The sequence below is a fragment of the Aspergillus foveolatus genome, assembly GCF_047715535.1.
Source record: "Aspergillus foveolatus strain CBS 279.81 unplaced genomic scaffold BDW70scaffold_46, whole genome shotgun sequence".
NCBI lineage: Eukaryota > Fungi > Ascomycota > Eurotiomycetes > Eurotiales > Aspergillaceae > Aspergillus > Aspergillus foveolatus.
Genome location: NW_027396110.1, coordinates 80094 through 96672, shown reverse-complemented (window position 1 = coordinate 96672; position 16579 = coordinate 80094). Strand labels below are relative to the sequence as shown.

Below are 16579 nucleotides of genomic sequence, written 5' to 3'. Positions count from 1 at the left end.
TTTGTGGAATTATGGGATTTCATGATCGAACTATGATTCGCATTACTTTTACTGAATATAATCAACTGTACATACTCTGGTATCGCTTATACAGGAACCTCGTACAGTAATATTGATATTGTCATGCCTCAAAATCAAACTCCTTTTCTCAGCCCATCCTTATCCATTTCAAAAAGATCTAAGTGACTCTCACCTCTTCATACCTGGCTTAGTTCCACGGTAACCTCAACGCGGAATACAAAAAGCACCCATCGTATTATGGTAACTAAGAGGGCCCGCACAATGGAAGCTGCAATGGCGGCGACTCTGAGACTCATGCATCTGCGGATGGCAGCTGTAAGTCTCGTAGTTTGATAAACAAGAAGTAACGGTAAAACAAGGTTGAACTGAAGCACGTATGCCCCATCAACAAGGCCAGGAATTGAGACTTGGTCTTGCTCCACGGGGGATGTTTCACTCTTTGAAGCAAACGGAATAGTGATTGTGGTCCGCAAGCTCGGGTTTTGCTTAAGTGTGAACTGTTTCCACGGAGTAAGATAATACAAGGCAGTTTGTGTGAGCTGCCGGAGCGAGGGGAGTTTATGTGGGATTCGCCGTAAAGTGTTCCACGGCCCTTGGGGGAGGGCAGTCTGTTTTGTCTCTGTGGCAGGAAAGCCATCAATATCGATCGGATATTGGTCTGCTAGCTTCCAGTCAAAACGTATGATACCCCGGCGGAGAGGAAGCTTGTCTATTGTCGGTATAGGGGCCGGAAATGGCATGCTTGGATTGTTTAATGGGATGCCTAGGACCTCTAGCTCCCGACGCGTGAACGGTCGAGGAAAATACCGGCCAGGGACAATACGGTTAGTATTCCAGGATTGCTTGAGCCGCGCAAGATGATTTTCTGGCGTTAGCTCGGCGACAGCGGGCTCGACGGGTTGGCCAAACTTCCTACTAGCAACGCGTGAAGGTAATGATCGATAAAGCGTTTCTAACATGGGACGTCTGTCATCGGCCCTCTTCTGTGGCACAGCTCGGAGGGAGGGCTGAATGTTCTCTACGTCGCTTTGAGTCGAAGTATTGATGTTGGCGAGAAAGGGTGGCTTGGGCGGTTTGGGCGGTTTCGACATCTTTTCACGACTGTTGAAATGAGACGTAAGTGGATCGTCACCGTGTGCGACTGCATCGCTTGATTGATTAACGTGCTTATCATATTTGGGGGGCGAGTGCGCATCCTGCTTGTCTTTTCCAATAGATCCAATTTCAGATTGACAACCGCTTCGGGATATTGGCGTATTATTTGGGTTTAACGGCATCCCGCGACCGTCGAAAAACGGGTCCCTCTCCGATGTTAGGTCCGAATATAACATGGGGAATGCAAAAAGCAACCTCTTATAGTCGTCACCGTCGCTGAAACGGTCAAGCGTGCGCGAACGGTTTTGAATTAAAGATGGCGAAGTAGGTCCCTGTCGTTCTGAAAGTGTGGTCTTCATATGCCACCTTTGAGGGGTTTCAAGGAGATAGCCAGTAAGGTAATTCTCGTCACCCATCAAGCCCAACTCGTGCGAAAACGAGGTTGGGGGGTTGGTTGGCAACTCTTCGGCCATGGCGCTGAATGCGTACTTGGTTGTTTCGTAGCGGTGTGTCGGCGAATACGGCAAGGATTGGACTTCTAGAGAAACAAATTGTCTAATTGTGGTCGTCAACTATTATGGAGTTAAACGGGGAGAATCCCAGAGCTGGAGAGAACTGCATTGAATTGGGGGAAAGATGAGATTGATGCCATAGAGGAAGGTGCGACTCAGGTCCGGAAATAAAGCAATTGCCCCCAGCTTACCTCGCCAGGCTACCCTCTAATCGGCGTTCATAAACAGGGATTATTGTATTATTCAGAAAACCGCGTTGTGACGGGAAAGCCGTAAGGAATTGTTATAATTCTACAGGTTCAAGGTGGGAAGCGCGAGTGGATATGTACATCAGATATCTATTTCAGAACGGCCTGGAGGCTCTCCAGAACCTATAAGCCGGTTAGCTGAGGTTGGCCCAGTGCATAAGTCTCTAAAAATCATCCACTTACCTCAATCTCAATCTTGGCCTCGGCAATGTCCTGCTCGCTGCCGTTACCGCTGGCGATCTTCTGGGCCTCAGCAAGCTGGGCGCGGACGTTCTGGGAGCGGAAAACCTCGTTAGAAGTGCTACTTAATTAAGCGCATGCGTGAGAAGACGTACCTCGGCGCTGAAGTCCTCAAGGGGGAAACCCTCAACAGCGTTGATGCTCAGCTGGGAGTCGGGCTGGACAACAGCGAAACCGCCAGATACTGTACGGAAGCATGTCAGCGATAATCCTAGTCGTAGACGTAATCTCGAATTGAATTGATATCAGACGGGACGCGATTTGTGTCGTCGGTCGGACGTACGGAAAAACTTCTTGCTGGCACCGCCCTCCTCAACGATCTCGACAAGACCGGGCTTCAGCTGCTCGATAGAGGGAACATGGTTGGCAAGAACACCCATCTCTCCAGACTCAGCGGGAATGTTGACCTGGACACTAAATAGACATCAGCAAGGGCGCGGAAGGGTGAGCGAGGCCGGCTGTGCGCTGGCCCTACGGGCCAGTGCAGTGACATACACGTCGGTGGACCGGAAGATAGTCTATTGAGAGCCAGTGTCAGTCTCAAGCTCCTCAAGAATATCTTTAGGCATTCAGTGGGCGAGTAGTACCTGATGAGGGAGCACAAGGGAAAGCTTGATCTTGTCGTTGACGGCCTCGGCGTAGCCTCTGCGCTGAAGAGGCAAGCGGAAAGCAGCAGGACGGGCCCTGAGGGCAGAGCGGGCGAAGCGAAGAGGGGTCATCATCTTGCAAATGGGTGTTGAAAAAGGTGGTGATGGACAGTCTCCCACTTAGGACTTGGAGTTGCGAGTTGCAAAGGTCGACGTTCGGATGCCGGTTGTTCCCTAGCGTCGTTCAGCTCACGTGACGAGCACATAAACACCGGCCTACTAGTTCTACAAAATACTTAAGACTACACCTGACAACCTTCTGAACTCCGCCATTATTGCCTGCAATTCACCTGATGCGACTTTTTCAGACTCATCGCTGGAGCTGCTAACGACACCCGTGTCAACAGTTCTGCTCTTCGGCTTATTTGTTGTTCCGTCCTCTGCGACTGTCCCCATAGGTGCAGTCCCCTCAATGACAAATGCACAATGGTTATTCAGGCAGTCCTGAGCGATGAGAAAGTTTCTCTCTGAGCGCTCGGTTCTCATTTGAAGAGTTGTGGTGTTCTGGATGGATCCAATGTTGATACCAAAATGCCTATAGATCGCCTATGTAGAATCACGTGGTCCCGTTCGGGTCGCATTTCCTCATTCATCAGGACAAACTGACGCATGATCTTGAGAAAGTGAGGATACTACTATATGAAGCAGGTTCGGATTGTCCATATTCTGTAGAATCATTTCCAAGTTTGTCGGCGTAGCTAGACGCGTGCATAGTAGTCGTAGAGGAAGTTGTTGGTGACGCTAGCCATGCTCGGTAAGCGAAATCCCACACAAACTGACCGCCGAGCCCTAGCCGAACCTCATTTGGGCCTCTCTCTGCCTTTTCCTCAGTCGCTGGATAACCTCACCCGCCAACTCACGTCAACCGTCTTTCAGTCGCGACGAAACTGTCAAGATGGCCAGTATGTTTGCCCTCTTATTATGCGAGAGTTTTCTCTGCACTGAAACTGGCCCAGCAGCGCACCCGAGTGGTCGAGATTAGTGGCTGACATTTCTGTTTCCCCTTAGAGTCAAAGAACGCCTCTCAGCACCACCGCAGCCAGAAGGCTCACCGTAACGGGTGCGTACAATTTTATTCCTCCTAGCTATGATGCACCTTGATTGGCGAAAGCGGATATTGCGTGAAGCTGTTGAACGACGTGCAGCACATGCGACCCGACAACGTCCATTTTGCCAGCACCGCACATGACTCCTGGACGAAGGAAGCATCGCTAATATCACTTCGCGAACAGTATCAAGAAGCCCAAGACCAACCGTTACCCCTCCCTCAAGGGTGTCGACCCCAAGTTCCGTCGCAACCACAGACACGCCCTTCACGGTACCGCTAAGGCTCTGGTACGTTTGAGTACACCGCCCACAGGCTGAATAACTGCGTCAAATGCCTGAACACCTGCTAACGACCCTGCAGAAGGAGCGCAAGGAGGGCAAGCGCGAGATCGCTTAGGTCATCTAATATAGAAGTCAAGACGAAAATGAAAGCGATTTGAGCTGGTGATTTCCTCATCTTTCACGTGCAATGAACCCGACCATCCCATTCCATTCCAAGAACATCTGTCGAACGAACCCGGTTGTCATATAACCCAAATGGACTCGATTTCGATTTCGTGACGCTTTTGTTTTTTGGCTCTACGTCGGCGTCCTGTCGAGGCGGTTCGATGGATGGATATATTCCCAAGCCAGGCATATGTGTGTACAGCTTCGTGCTTATCTCTAATGCGCGCTTGCTGAAGGATTTTATAACGTGCCGAGAACAGACTCCATGCCTTCCTATTACCAAACACCTCTTCTCTTTTATCCCGTGGCGATGAGGTGCATGGACGGAGGGCTACATCATCCGTAGGCTAGATAGGTTGTAGATCTCTCAATGACATCGTTTTTCGTGCAGTCTTACACTCTTATTCTACGCCCTAACTCTGCTCGTATCTGTAGCATCGTGCAGAAGCAGAACAATCCAAAGTCGCAAGGTCCCACAGCTACCAAACAAAGCACCAGCTCATGCTTTCGCCTGTCCAGCTCCATTGCCAGCTCTTGAGTTTGACGAGTATTCTACCCAGTTCAAACCTAAGCCATCAGCCCAGCTTACCGGTGCTAAACTACCAGGCTGCTGAATTCCCGTTAATAGCCAAACACATCACCACCTACAGGTCTCGGAACAAATCATGTCTAGGGTATGTATAACCGCAGTGCCATTTTGATATCGGCGTCTCCGTCTCCATTATGCAGGACGTACGCAAACAGTTGCAGTATTGTCTTGGGGCCAAGCTAGTACCAGGTAGTATATAGGACTATTGATAACATGCAGACGGTGTGATACTTGAACTGGAACGGCGGTACCAACGCCAGGGCACACTCTGAATCTGTGCAATTGCCTAGGATCGGATCGATGAGGAGACAGCATGAAAGAGCTACTTTGGTGGTCCAGAAAAATCATGCATACTATGGCTATAAGGTATCGTTATTCCAGGAGGGTCTGGATTCGCACTTCATCCTCAAAACACTAAATCATTCTAGCCTGGTAAGATAAGGAATGGAAGGCAAGACATAACCAGTAATGCATGTAATAGCCAACTTCCCACCGTCCCACGGACCCTGCAACCCTAGATTGGATACAGAGTACCTGTATGCAGGTTCAAGCAAAGTGAGTCCAGGCAACGACTATTAGTGCAAGCCTGTGGATTGCGGAGAGTGAGTATGTCATTAGCGGGTGTGCCTCAGTAGGACTATTGAACGAAGACATGACTACACTTCCCCTCATCCCTCTACGTAGAGTGCATATGCAATGTACCTATAGACCTCCCAACGGCCACATCACACGCCGCCATTACCTGAACTCCAGTAAGGTGTTCAGACGTAGCCTGGGCTAATCTGACATTGGCGAACATTCGTCACTCTATCAATCCCAAGCCGGAGTCGAAAACCGGAGAAGGGGGTGATACATGTTTCAGCCAGTCAGTTCCAGGTCAGGCATGGTGTCCGTTAGGCGGCCTCCGTGGTGGAAGGTTGGCACCAGGTCTGAGAGGTCAGTACGTTATCAGTTCGTCACCTCGCCTCTTAGAAGAGGCACCATGATCCACCAGGATCCAACGCTTGCTTCATGCCAGCAAGCGGGTTACGAAGGATGCCCTGCGCCCTTGATTCAAGCAAATGAGCACAGGAACAGGCACTGGGCTTTTGCATCAGGAAGACGAGGAGAACGAGGACGGGACACGAGCGTCAGGAGAAGCAACCATACCTACGTACATAAGATTTTCCTCCTCAAGCCCATTGCAGCAGGACTCGGCCAACGACCATTCAGATCAATGCGTAAACACGATAGCTGATCAGCCTTGTGCCTCCGTGGCGCCGGAGTTAAACGCCGGTGTTAAGACACCCTTTACCAATGGATCGACCTCGCTGGAAACGGCTGCATAAAAAGGCACGGGCAGGCAGAGGGGGCCGGAGGCTGCATGGTCGAATGCCGTCTGACGCGCAATGCTTCCAGGAGAAAGGAAATCCGGCTGCGTTCGAGTTCCGGAAGTTGGAACTATCGGGTTGAGGATTAACTCTTCATACTATACGTGGACTGTACTCCGTACAGCACATCCACTCTGACATATCCTTTTCTCTGCTCAGATCCCAAGAAGCGGACTCGCCACCCCGGTCGAGGTCCAAGGGACCAGGATAGTGGCACTGGGCAGTGAGACGCACGTTCGAGCTAGAGACTTCGCTTCTACCGTATCCTTGCATTAGTCACGTCAAGTTCTCCTACCTATGCAAGTCAGAGGCGCGCATTGCACTGTCCGGAAGTGGACAGGAGTTGCTGAAGCCACATTTGCAACCGCTGGATGGGATGAAGCGATCCGCAAGAGGTCTCGGCCTTGTTAGATTCGTCTCTCCTCTTGCAAGGTGCAAGCCATCTCTTCTCATGTTCCCTGTCCCAGTCCCAAACCCAGTCACCGTTCCAATGCCGACCCAGCCCTTCGGAGAAGGAAGGAAAAGGAAACATCCCAGAAGCTGACGGCTGGTCGGACGGTACCAGTCCGGTCCCTAATTACCAACCAAACCAGCCTAGCCCAACGGCGAGTCCAGAATGCTGGGATTGGAGACCGGTCTGGCTCTAGCAATATTCCTGCCACTGGAGTCTGAGTTCTGTTAGTATCGCAGGTCGTAAGACATGACCAATGTACTGAGAGACAAAGAGAGATGCTCGTGCAACGGCGGCCTTGCACATGAATGGCGGGTACACGTGGTGCTCGACCTCCGTCTCAGTTTCAGTTTCAAACACTGGAATGGTTCATGCTCTGACGATAGCAGTAATGATTGATCCAGCATGCGGGACGGAGTACTCCGTTGTGGACGCATTGGCTGGGGTGAGATGGAAATGATGTTTGCTATGATTCGTGTGCCGGCCGGTCAGGTACCCGTAGAGTCTTGCGAGGTACTTCTAGGTGAGAGAAGTAGTTGGCAATGTAGGTGAGAGGTGGAAAGCCTCGAGCTGGAGTTGTCAAGCCCGGTCGCTGGCTTCAGTGCAAGGAATTATTGAAGCTATTGATCGGTCGAAACTTAAGGGGCTAGCTATTGTGCAACCAGGCAGACACGGAGTTCCTCGTTCAAGTGTCTGTGCTACAATTGTCACACTGGCTGATATAGTTAGCTAAACCATTCAGCGTGTAGTATCGTTCGCAGGAAGGATGAGTGTTTCTATATCATCCCATGGGTAGGTTGTCATGCGAGGTAAGAAACGTACATGATACCACTAAAACCAATGTTACAGCAAAACAGCTACAAATTTCCACTTCAACTCTTAAGTTCAATACGCCGATCACGGGCGGACCGAAAAGCGGGTACACTAGCCCACAACATCCTAGCTCCATCGTGACTCCACGACCGAGATCCTCCGTCTGCCAATGAAAACCAACAAACGTAAATTGAGATCCACCTCGTAAAGTCGACCCATGGAAGCCAAAGCTAAGAGACCCCCCTGGACCGTGACACAAACCTCTTAATGGCCAATATAGAGAATTGGGGACGAAACTGGGTAGGAATAACCGCAGCTGAGGTTCCATGCTGGTGGGATTGGTTTTGAAGGGACGGCTGAAGACGATCGGGTCACCGGACAGGCGCTTCAGGTGCACTGTGACGTTATCCAACTGTGCATGATCTTCGTACGCCAGTTTGTTGGGTAAACTTGAGCGTTCCCTGAAAGAGTATATCGACATACATGTAAACTTGTAAATGTACGGTCAATCCTCAGCCAAAGTCCCATCCCGGTGATGCCCGTACTCATGGATTTTCCTGATAATATCACGGATCGGCTGGGCTCCGTATATAGTTCCCCGTATCAGCAAAAAAGGTATACTCAGAGCCCAAAATAGATCCAACTCTGCTGCGAGTCAGGAATAACTCTTTTCGTCCACACCTCGCACTCAATCTCGTACATCCGACACCGTACATGACCGGATTCCGAATGGCGGCACTAAAGCGACCGTTTCATATCCGAGACTCCAGTCTTCAAGCCGTTGTCGTGTGCTCCACCATTGTCCTTTAAACCATGGTTCATTTTGACAAGGACGCCGTCAGACCAGTGAATCTATAGCTCTAATAGGAGGAGTCTCGCAGCAACTGAGGGCGTGCGTTTTCCTAAAGCGGAATCGTACACGCAGACCTCAGCTTGGATGGGGTGGACCCAGAATAAGTTGGAATCAATTTCCTTGGATCAAAACGGCTTCAACGTCCATCGAGATCTAACGACGTCGGTGGTTGGTCCGTCGACCTTGATGGTTCGTGTCACACTGGAAATCACTCTAGACTGCTGGTTTCGGATCGAGCATAGTCTCGAGCCTTCAAATAATATTTCTAGCTTAGATCTCCGGATTTAGAAGGGCAAGTCTCTCGAGTCAATTTGCGTAAACTTGGCTCAGTATACTCTGTAACGAAAACGTTATACTTCAAATATTTTGGATCGGGTGTATCGCGGCTCCACAGGGCTCCAGAAACACGCACGTCGTGCCTACACTGGTAAGCAAGGCGAGATTGGACCGTACGTCAAAGCTGCGGTCGTCTGCAGCCTACTGTAATTATCATCTCTCTTCAGATTCCGCAAGATGTAGGGTTGATATCGGAAACAGGGGGACGGAGATGAGCCCGTTCATTGAAGAAGTTACTCACAGTACACTGTGTGCACTGTGTGCACCGTGCAGGCGCTAAAGCGCGATATTTCAAATCAGATCGGATACGCCAGAGAAGAAACGGCCAAGATCGGCAGCGGCCAGTTTATGCGACACATTTTTGCATAGCGAGTGGGGATCCGAGCATTTGGACGTTTCGCCGGTGCCCTGAATCTGCGCGGTGATGAGGACAAACGGTCAGAATGAGCTTTTCTGACGATATACCAGGTCAGTTGGGGTCCACCAGTGGCGCTGGGAAGTCGTCCGTTTTCAGCTACAGAGGAAGAGTCTGACGGCATTTGTCCAGACCCCAGAGACGTTGAGATGGCTGTAACGGCAGGATCGAATCTCAGCAGAGCAACCGCCGGAGCCACCAACTCGATCTGGGACCTTTTCCTGAACCGTGGGGCTGACTCCTGTGACTAGCAGTAGCTCGTTTTCTAAGAGGTGCGATGGTTCATTGTGCGGCCATACCTCTTCGGGTCTTCGCCCCTTGTTTCCCACCCTCAGACAAAGAAACTTGACTTGGGCAATCCTGCAGGTTCGTTGGCGGGACAGTTGACCCGGTCAAGTCCGGTCTCGACTCTCTACATGACTCGCTATTCCCAACTATCTGTCCCCTGGCCGGGTCCGTGCTTGGACTAGGTCTGAATCCACCGCCACAGTCTTGGGGGGAGCCCTGCGGAGAAGTCCAAGTGTCCAGGTTCCGACTCGCGACAAGGATACGACTCCTGAGCCCTTGCAATCCTCAGGGAGCCAGATCGAGTGGCTCTCAAGGCGCGGCCACAACGGCCCATGATCCATCGATCGGCGCTGATGCAAGCGGAACGACCATCGAATCCAAGGTGCCAGAGACGTCCTGTCCACGGGTGCTGAGAGGGTGCGTCAACCGTTCCTTCCTTCCTTCCTTCCTTCCTGCCTGCCTGCCTTCAGAAGCGCTGTGCTGACTGGTCGCTCGAGCAAGGCTGTTGAAGAAATTCCCACCGGCAACACCAGCCGAAGTCCCTTTCTTGCTCTGCAGCATGCCCTTTTTCTTGGGTGGGGTCGTGACGCGAGGCGAGGCCGTTGTCGAACTGTCACAGGAAGTCTTAACCTAGAGAGGAGACTAAGACTTCGGCAGGCGTTACTGCATACGTTAGGAGGAACACAATCCCTCAATACGTCTGCCATAACCTTAGCCTTACGGCGTACGGCGTACAGTGTATGGTGTATGGTTGGTCATGAATCGTGACAGCCTTGCAATCTCTCTCGTTTCTTTTTCCGTTGATGACCGATTCGTCGGGACTCTCCAATCGACGGCCGTAAACACAGAGTCTTAAACTGTACCTACTTGACAGATAGGATCAACGGAGACGAGGCTGGCACGGCCGTTCGATCTGAATGGCAGAGGACCAAGGCCGTCAGCTGTTGATACAGGATACAGGCCCAAAACACCGTAGACTCGTCCAGAGGGACCGTCGGAACCTTACTCTGTCCATAGACAAGACATGGAGCTAGCTCTCTGACAGGGATCCGGCCGTCACCCCTGGTCACGCTCGATAAGCAATCTCAACGCAGCGTCCATGGTGGACCGACCTACCTGAGTGCAAGGAAGCTGCTCCCCCTCTCTTCTGCGCTCCATTCGACCCGATCCTGCATGAACGGCCCTCCAGTCGCAGCGTGCCTAGGTAGAACTCAAGTCGAGACAGGGTTAGATGCAGATAGGGCCGTTCGTCTCATCGGCTGGATTGGAAATGGATCTGTCTATTGAGCGTCCGAGAGAGGGGAGCCCTGAGCTGCCTCCAGGCTCCGGCCGTGCATCTTGACACCACAATACTGTAGTCAGGAGTCATTCATCCATGGCTCCTGTCCATGCATGGCCTTTCCCTTCCGATCCTAGAGCATCCTCCCCCTCGTTTTCCTGTCGGCTACTCTTAGCCGTATGTGCTTCGTGGTGGCGGCCAGGTCCACTGTGGCCTCCACATTCCCAGCCCCTTGCGTTGTCCACTGTCCTCGTGTCTGAATGCGCGAGGGGAGAGGAGGAGAAGGAACAAGGGCGGGGGCGTAGCTGGCTCAGCCAGAAATGGAGTGATAACAGCCAGCCACGAAACTAGATTTCTTCGTATATGCACTCAGGCGTTGTACTACCATGAAAGACCTTCCACTATTCGTTTTCTAATTGATGATACAAATGGCTACAGTGGCAATAATCTTAAGACAGTTAGTTATAGTTCAATAGGCAATAATATGCTCATAACAATACCATTAGAGTATTATATCTCCTTGAATCCTGGTAAAATAAAAACAATAGCCATGGGGTATTTGTAAATCCAGGACAAAACGCTACAACCAAGCAAACATCATCCGCTCTCCACCTCTATGAGATTCAAAACCAATCATGCTTTTGACAACCAGTCCAAAAATGCCAGAATCAACCTGGAGAACAAGAAAGTATAGATGTACAAAGGAGATTCAACAAAGGAAAAGCGAGAGACTGAGGGTCAGACCGAGACATGTACAGGAGACGCTGCCAGAACATCGTAGAGTAAAAATACAGTATTAAGGTATAGACGGGAGGAAGAGAGTCGTGTGATCGTTCAGTTTAAGAGGTTGTCGAGGCCCATCCGCGAGTCACGCCGAGGCTCGACCTTCTCCTCGGAAGCCCAGCACGGTCGTTGCTCGGGAGCCCATCGTGGCTTTGGATCCGAGAATAGTCCTGAAGACTTGCCGGGGAAGCTGGAAAAGTACACGTCGTCTGATGTTTGGGGCCTGGACACCTCTCCATACGGGTAGCGTGTATCTACCAAAGGAGGGAGAGGATGAAGCTGCGGCGAAGGAAGAGTGCGAGGCGAGGCAGAAGAAACCGAGTTATGGTCCGAGACCATCGACGGTGGGTCGAGGGACGGAGCGTTGGAGGTATCTGAGAAGGCAGGCGAGGTCAAGGGCGCTTCAACAGGCCGGTTGAGAGCAGGAAGTGTGTAGATGGGCGTGAGTTGTCGGGAGAAGGTGGAGGCGGTCGAGAAAGACTCGCGCCGAGAGGATATAGGGGATCGAGAGGTCCATGAGGTATAGGGTCTGTCGTAGGAGACGGAGGGGAGCCGAGAGCGGAAGATTGGACTGGTGCCTCCGATAGAGGCGCGGTGGTATGGAGCTTCGATGCGGCCGTGTGGCGTTCTCGAGTGAGGAGAGCTGTTGACGCTGTGTTGGAGACCTCTCTTCTTGCGGTTCATGTTACCATTCCACCAGTTCTTGACGGCGTTGTCGCTGCGATTCCCTAGCCGGCGTGCGATCTCGGCCCAGCAGCGGCCCATTTCGTTGACCATTCGCTCGATTGCCAGCCCCTCTTCGGCAGAGATGGGGTCGCGGTTTAGTGATGGTTTGAGATTCTGGTGGTAACGTTCCCGGCATTGCTTGGGAGAGCGGTAGTGCATGTGTTGAGAGATGCGGACCCAGTTATTGTTGGGGCCCTGTTCGCGGACTAGTTGGAGAAGCAGCTGGTCCTCTTCAGGGACCCATGGTCCACGACGGTGTGTTGGAGCCATTTGTGAGTCTGTGTTGGTGGTGCAGGGTGCAAGTAAACCGTGAGGCGCGGACGAATATGAGGCGGGGGGGTTTGTCCGTTGAGGTGAAGAATGTGGCGGGCGTCCTGGTGGGGAGTGCCGTTGAACCAAAGCAAAGGTTGTGAAGTATTAGACGGACGCAATTGAGTGTGGATGAGATGCTGAGAACCAAGACAAATTGAAGGAGTCGACTTGGGGGAGAAGAGTGTCGATGGGAGAGTGTGGGAGGTAGATATACGAGAGGGGGAGAGACGAAGGTATAAGAGCAAAAGTAATGACGACCAGGAGAGAGACGAGTCAGAGAGCGATGAATGCAGCTCCACCCGTCGAGCACGCTATGAGAGAAGATCTGATCCAAGATCTTGGAGCTGACAGTTGTCGGAGGAATAATTAATTAGTAAAATAATAAATAAAAAGGGCCAAAAGGGACAATAGCCGCCATACTCTTAGAAGGATAACCGATTTGGATTTATTTTATTGATTTTCCGCATTTAGATTACGATTTGGTTTCTGGGTTGTTACGGTACGGAGTATACAGTCTATCGGACCCACTCAGGAGACACACTAGACCCGTCACAACCAAAGTCCAGCAACCCCAGTCACATACAATGACCCCCCCATGAAATCTTGACGACTGCATATGAAGATAAACTCCGTTATGTGCCAATATTGAGTGGGCCGATATTCATACTGACAGACGTGGAGTCATTCTCAGGACCACATGGCATCGTGGTGAGCGTGCAGTGCCTGCTTTGGGCAGTCTGGACGCTGGACCCATAGACAAGCCACTGTCAAGGAAGCGCTTCCCGTCGACGCTCCCCGAGGATGGTGATGCTGCTGCTAGCTCATGCAGGAAAAAGAAAAGAGGCTCCTGTCTGTCCTTGAGGCGCTGGCGTTTCCAGCGCTGGCGTTTCCAGATCGTGGGGAGATTTGCCACTTATCGCGAAGCGGTAAGACCAGAGAATCATGCTGCATCTTGCATTCTGTTCCACTCAAGTGAAACAGCAATTAGCATACTGCCTTTTACGATATATACGATAAATTTGGACCAGGTACAATGGAATCGGCACTTGTTCGTACCAAGATCTATCTAGTTGCGTAATAGGTGCAAACTACAGACGGCAGACGGTCGAGCATACTGGTAGCACATAGCACATTGGTACGCGGCCTCGCTGACTTCAGTCCCATCAGTCTGGATAGGACGATCATGAAGGAATCAGTGGAGACAGACTCAGGGGAGGTCGGCCTGCTGGGAGCCATTGTCCAAGATACCGGGCACGAAGCTGTTAGAACATCGACCATATAATTGGGCAAAGCAGAAATTAACTGCGACGAGAGCGAACAGCACCGAGACGTCAACCAGAGTGGCGCACTGGCGATGCAGCGATCCTCGAACTAGGCAGGGCACTACCAGGGGAGATTGGCCAATGCTTTGCGGGAGACACGCCCTGACAGAAACCGGGCGGCAGAAACGGTGTGGGTAAACCTGAAGGGGAATGTGGTCATGGAGCCGGTCATGGAGTCGGGCCCAGTCCACGGGTTGAGTTGGAGAATGGAGATGAAGTTGGCGGGGGGCATGGGCCTCAATGGCAGGGGTCATCCTGGGTGGGGTCCAGCGCTCGGAATCAGAAATCCGGTCTTATAAAATACAAAAGAGCGGTTTCGTCGTAGGGGATAATGGACGATACCCCGACATCCAAGACGGAGTTTTTCCCCAGGATCAATCACGAAAGTGAATGAAATTTAGCGGCTGCAGTTACTGAAGCTGAAGATATCACCGAGTAGGTGGATATTGACCGACAGGGGAGAGCCATGAAGAGCCATGAGAGCCATGGTCCTGGACCAGGGCCGGGCGAGGCGATGCCACACAAGTGGAGCACCCGAGAATGACAGATCTTTCGTGCATTAACATCCAGAGCTAGGATGGAGATTTCGATAGACCATCGATCAATACTCTTTAGCACGTCGATTGAACCCTAGGTGAGACCGACTCAGCCAGCCACCATCTGTCGAGTCGACTCCAGAGTAATTGGTCCTCCTTCGATGTCGCTCCTCAGATGCTGCCTCCGCATGGCGTTTCTTTTTCAGATAGAACCCGTTTTGGCGAAGATCATGATTGGCGGTGCGCTAATTTAGCTCGCCTCATGATTTGGAATCATTTGCTTTTTATGATTTACCTGAAACGGCGATGATCGGCACCATTCTTTCATTTTCTCTCTACTCTATAGTACTCTGTATACTCTGAGTACACTTCTCACCCGGTACTATATGTTATTAATGACGATATGATGTATGTCTCATGCTGGCAGCTCTGTTGTATCACTGTTATGGCTCTATCTACAGGACCCAGGTCGCCCTGCAGCGAATGAGGCAGCCACCCGACCTTGATTCTCAGGCTTCAGCCTTCGGCATACAACATCTCTTCAATCCTGGACAGAGCCCGAGTCATGGTATGATGACCGGGGGCTCGTGCTACTCAATAGTCGATGCATTCATAGTCACTCGGCGCGGCCGCGCAAGGAATATCGCTTTACTACCTGCTCTCCCCGTAGTATACGGCTATACGCTCCTTCTGCAGGGACCGGACACGAAACTCCGGCTGGATATGACACCTCGCATCGTGGCTGATCGTCCCCCTTTTCAGCTCTTCAGCAGCCTTCTTTTCTTTTGATCTTCTCCAGGTTCACCACTGTGGCGGACACGCGGTCGGAGGTCGCCTCGTCCTCCACAGGTCAGACTATCGATCAGAAACCCAGAAACCTGGTTCCAACTCCTCACGCGACCGCTTAGTCTACGCCGTACATCCCCAATCGTGAGAGGCGACTGGGTACTGAGAATTCAGGTTACTCTGTACGGGCGGCGACTCGGGGACATCGGGAACCTCCCCAGCTTCTTCGGCTCGGAGGTTGTACTAGTCTATCGTCTGTCTCTCCCCGGCGGTTTGTCAAGTTGCACATTGATTTCATACCTGCTGGCTAAAGACAGACGGATGCTGAACGGATGCTGAAAGTATGTTGAACGTATGCTGAAAGTGTGCTGAAAAGATCCATACTGGCACTCCGCCTACCTCGTATGCTCTAGGCTCGATCCGATCGTGTTTGTCTGATAGGCTGATCTGGCAACTGAGCCCCTTGATCAGCTCAGGATGTGTATTTATTTATTTTTTTTCCGCCTCAAATTCTTTCCAGAAACTATTGACGGCTATCATTGTAGCTCTTTGATTTGGCTGGTTTGTTTCACCGTAGAGCCAGCGTTAAGCGGGCGTTGAGACAAAACACCGCGTAGACGATACGGTGACTTGCGACAAGCTAGCAGCACAGAACAGGCGGTGGTCTGTGGAATAACTACGGATAATATTGCGAGGTGGAATTGGGTGGTGGGTACGCTTCCTGTCAAACTGTCATCGCGTCCGGTACCTGATTTGGGGGTCCAATTACGCGGCTTTCCAGATGATGGCGACGCCAACCGCGACGGCAGTGCCTAGGTAGTGCCCGCCACGAGCTAGAGTTAGACGCCGTTGGGCCGCCGCCAAGCCAGCCAGACAGCGTGCCGTCCGAAAGGGGCAGAAATTGTGGAAGAATCAATGACATTCAAATATCTCCTTGAAATTATGTACAAAGATACGGAGCGCGGCGGATAATTACACTAAAATAGTGCCAAAGCACGAACCCTGCCCTGAGATGCGTGACGTGAGGAACCACACCTGCGATTCCTGTAGCTGATTCGCTGTCCAAAATAAGGTATTTGTCATTCTGAAAGGTGGCGCTAACTCAAACAGGTAAAGATAAACGGAGGGATCCACGAAGGCTTGGGTTTTGAGTTTTGATATCTTCGCATTCCACACTGCATCAATCAATTTTAACGCCCAAGGAGCGAGCTAGAAGGTTACGGACATTATTTGCGACAAGATCTTCAGTTGACTCGTAAGATTCTTCGCCGTCGATGCTTAGTCTCGTGCGCACTATTGATGTCAGCCCGCCTTCAGATAGATTAAAGCTGATTAGCTGCCACAGCTGGGCAACGGAGATGCTCGGTGGTGCTATGAGATGAAGGATCAGGATTCAGATCGAGATCTCGCATCTACCATATCCGGAAAATGGACTGGCACGGCTCGGCATAACAGTCAACGCC

The 16579-nt window shown here is 51.4% G+C and overlaps 6 protein-coding genes across 6 annotated transcripts; 2 read left to right on the top strand and 4 right to left on the bottom strand.

The window, feature by feature from the left end:
• Positions 1 to 148: 148 nt before the first annotated feature.
• Positions 149 to 1589, bottom strand: BDW70DRAFT_169856 (uncharacterized protein; the record flags this gene model as incomplete). The annotated part of the gene is made up of 1 exon (XM_073742792.1): positions 149 to 1589. One exon carries the CDS (start codon positions 1587 to 1589, stop codon positions 198 to 200), a length of 1392 nt encoding a protein of 463 aa, XP_073593646.1. The 3' UTR covers positions 149 to 197.
• A 61-nt stretch (positions 1590 to 1650) lies between these two features.
• Positions 1651 to 2885, bottom strand: BDW70DRAFT_140905 (F1F0 ATP synthase subunit delta). The gene is made up of 6 exons (XM_073737700.1): positions 2704 to 2885; positions 2612 to 2634; positions 2400 to 2530; positions 2212 to 2300; positions 2060 to 2149; positions 1651 to 1999 (listed from the first exon to the last, which is right to left on the bottom strand). The coding sequence occupies exons 1-6, from the start codon at positions 2836 to 2838 to the stop codon at positions 1967 to 1969; spliced, it is 501 nt and encodes a 166-aa protein (XP_073593645.1). The 5' UTR covers positions 2839 to 2885; the 3' UTR covers positions 1651 to 1966.
• A 698-nt stretch (positions 2886 to 3583) lies between these two features.
• Positions 3584 to 4647, top strand: BDW70DRAFT_140903 (60S ribosomal protein eL29). The gene is made up of 4 exons (XM_073737699.1): positions 3584 to 3665; positions 3772 to 3823; positions 3996 to 4098; positions 4172 to 4647. Exons 1-4 carry the CDS (start codon positions 3659 to 3661, stop codon positions 4205 to 4207), a joined length of 198 nt encoding a protein of 65 aa, XP_073593644.1. The 5' UTR covers positions 3584 to 3658; the 3' UTR covers positions 4208 to 4647.
• A 4741-nt stretch (positions 4648 to 9388) lies between these two features.
• On the bottom strand, positions 9389 to 10202 carry BDW70DRAFT_140897 (uncharacterized protein). Its single transcript, XM_073737698.1, has 2 exons — positions 9874 to 10202; positions 9389 to 9789 (listed from the first exon to the last, which is right to left on the bottom strand). The coding sequence occupies exons 1-2, from the start codon at positions 10077 to 10079 to the stop codon at positions 9519 to 9521; spliced, it is 477 nt and encodes a 158-aa protein (XP_073593643.1). The 5' UTR covers positions 10080 to 10202; the 3' UTR covers positions 9389 to 9518.
• Positions 10203 to 10325: 123 nt separating this feature from the next.
• BDW70DRAFT_140896 (uncharacterized protein) lies at positions 10326 to 11026 on the top strand. The gene has a single exon (XM_073737697.1). It carries the CDS (start codon positions 10748 to 10750, stop codon positions 11000 to 11002), a length of 255 nt encoding a protein of 84 aa, XP_073593642.1. The 5' UTR covers positions 10326 to 10747; the 3' UTR covers positions 11003 to 11026.
• A 108-nt stretch (positions 11027 to 11134) lies between these two features.
• Positions 11135 to 12804, bottom strand: flbD (putative MYB family conidiophore development protein FlbD). Its single transcript, XM_073737696.1, has one exon. The coding sequence runs from the start codon at positions 12428 to 12430 to the stop codon at positions 11486 to 11488; it is 945 nt and encodes a 314-aa protein (XP_073593641.1). The 5' UTR covers positions 12431 to 12804; the 3' UTR covers positions 11135 to 11485.
• Between the last annotated feature and the right edge of the window lie 3775 nt (positions 12805 to 16579).

Bases quoted from the DNA above. Each gene is read 5' to 3' on its own strand.
- BDW70DRAFT_140905 (XM_073737700.1), bottom strand. From the start codon at position 2,838: ATGATGACCCCTCTTCGCTTCGCCCGCTCTGCCCTCAGGGCCCGTCCT. The intron at 2,301-2,399 runs GTACGTCCGACC...GCTTCCGTACAG, and splicing joins TGCCAGCAAGAAGTTTTTCC to TATCTGGCGGTTTCGCTGTT. The intron at 2,000-2,059 runs GTAAGTGGATGA...ACCGGCTTATAG, and splicing joins AGGCCAAGATTGAGATTGAG to GTTCTGGAGAGCCTCCAGGC.
- BDW70DRAFT_140903 (XM_073737699.1), top strand. The intron at 3,824-3,995 runs GTGCGTACAATT...CTTCGCGAACAG, and splicing joins CAGAAGGCTCACCGTAACGG to TATCAAGAAGCCCAAGACCA. The intron at 4,099-4,171 runs GTACGTTTGAGT...ACGACCCTGCAG, and splicing joins ACGGTACCGCTAAGGCTCTG to AAGGAGCGCAAGGAGGGCAA.
- BDW70DRAFT_140897 (XM_073737698.1), bottom strand. From the start codon at position 10,079: ATGGCAGACGTATTGAGGGATTGTGTTCCTCCTAACGTATGCAGTAAC. The intron at 9,790-9,873 runs CTTGCTCGAGCG...CGGTTGACGCAC, and splicing joins GTGGGAATTTCTTCAACAGC to CCTCTCAGCACCCGTGGACA.
- BDW70DRAFT_140896 (XM_073737697.1), top strand. From the start codon at position 10,748: ATGGCTCCTGTCCATGCATGGCCTTTCCCTTCCGATCCTAGAGCATCC.
- flbD (XM_073737696.1), bottom strand. From the start codon at position 12,430: ATGGCTCCAACACACCGTCGTGGACCATGGGTCCCTGAAGAGGACCAG.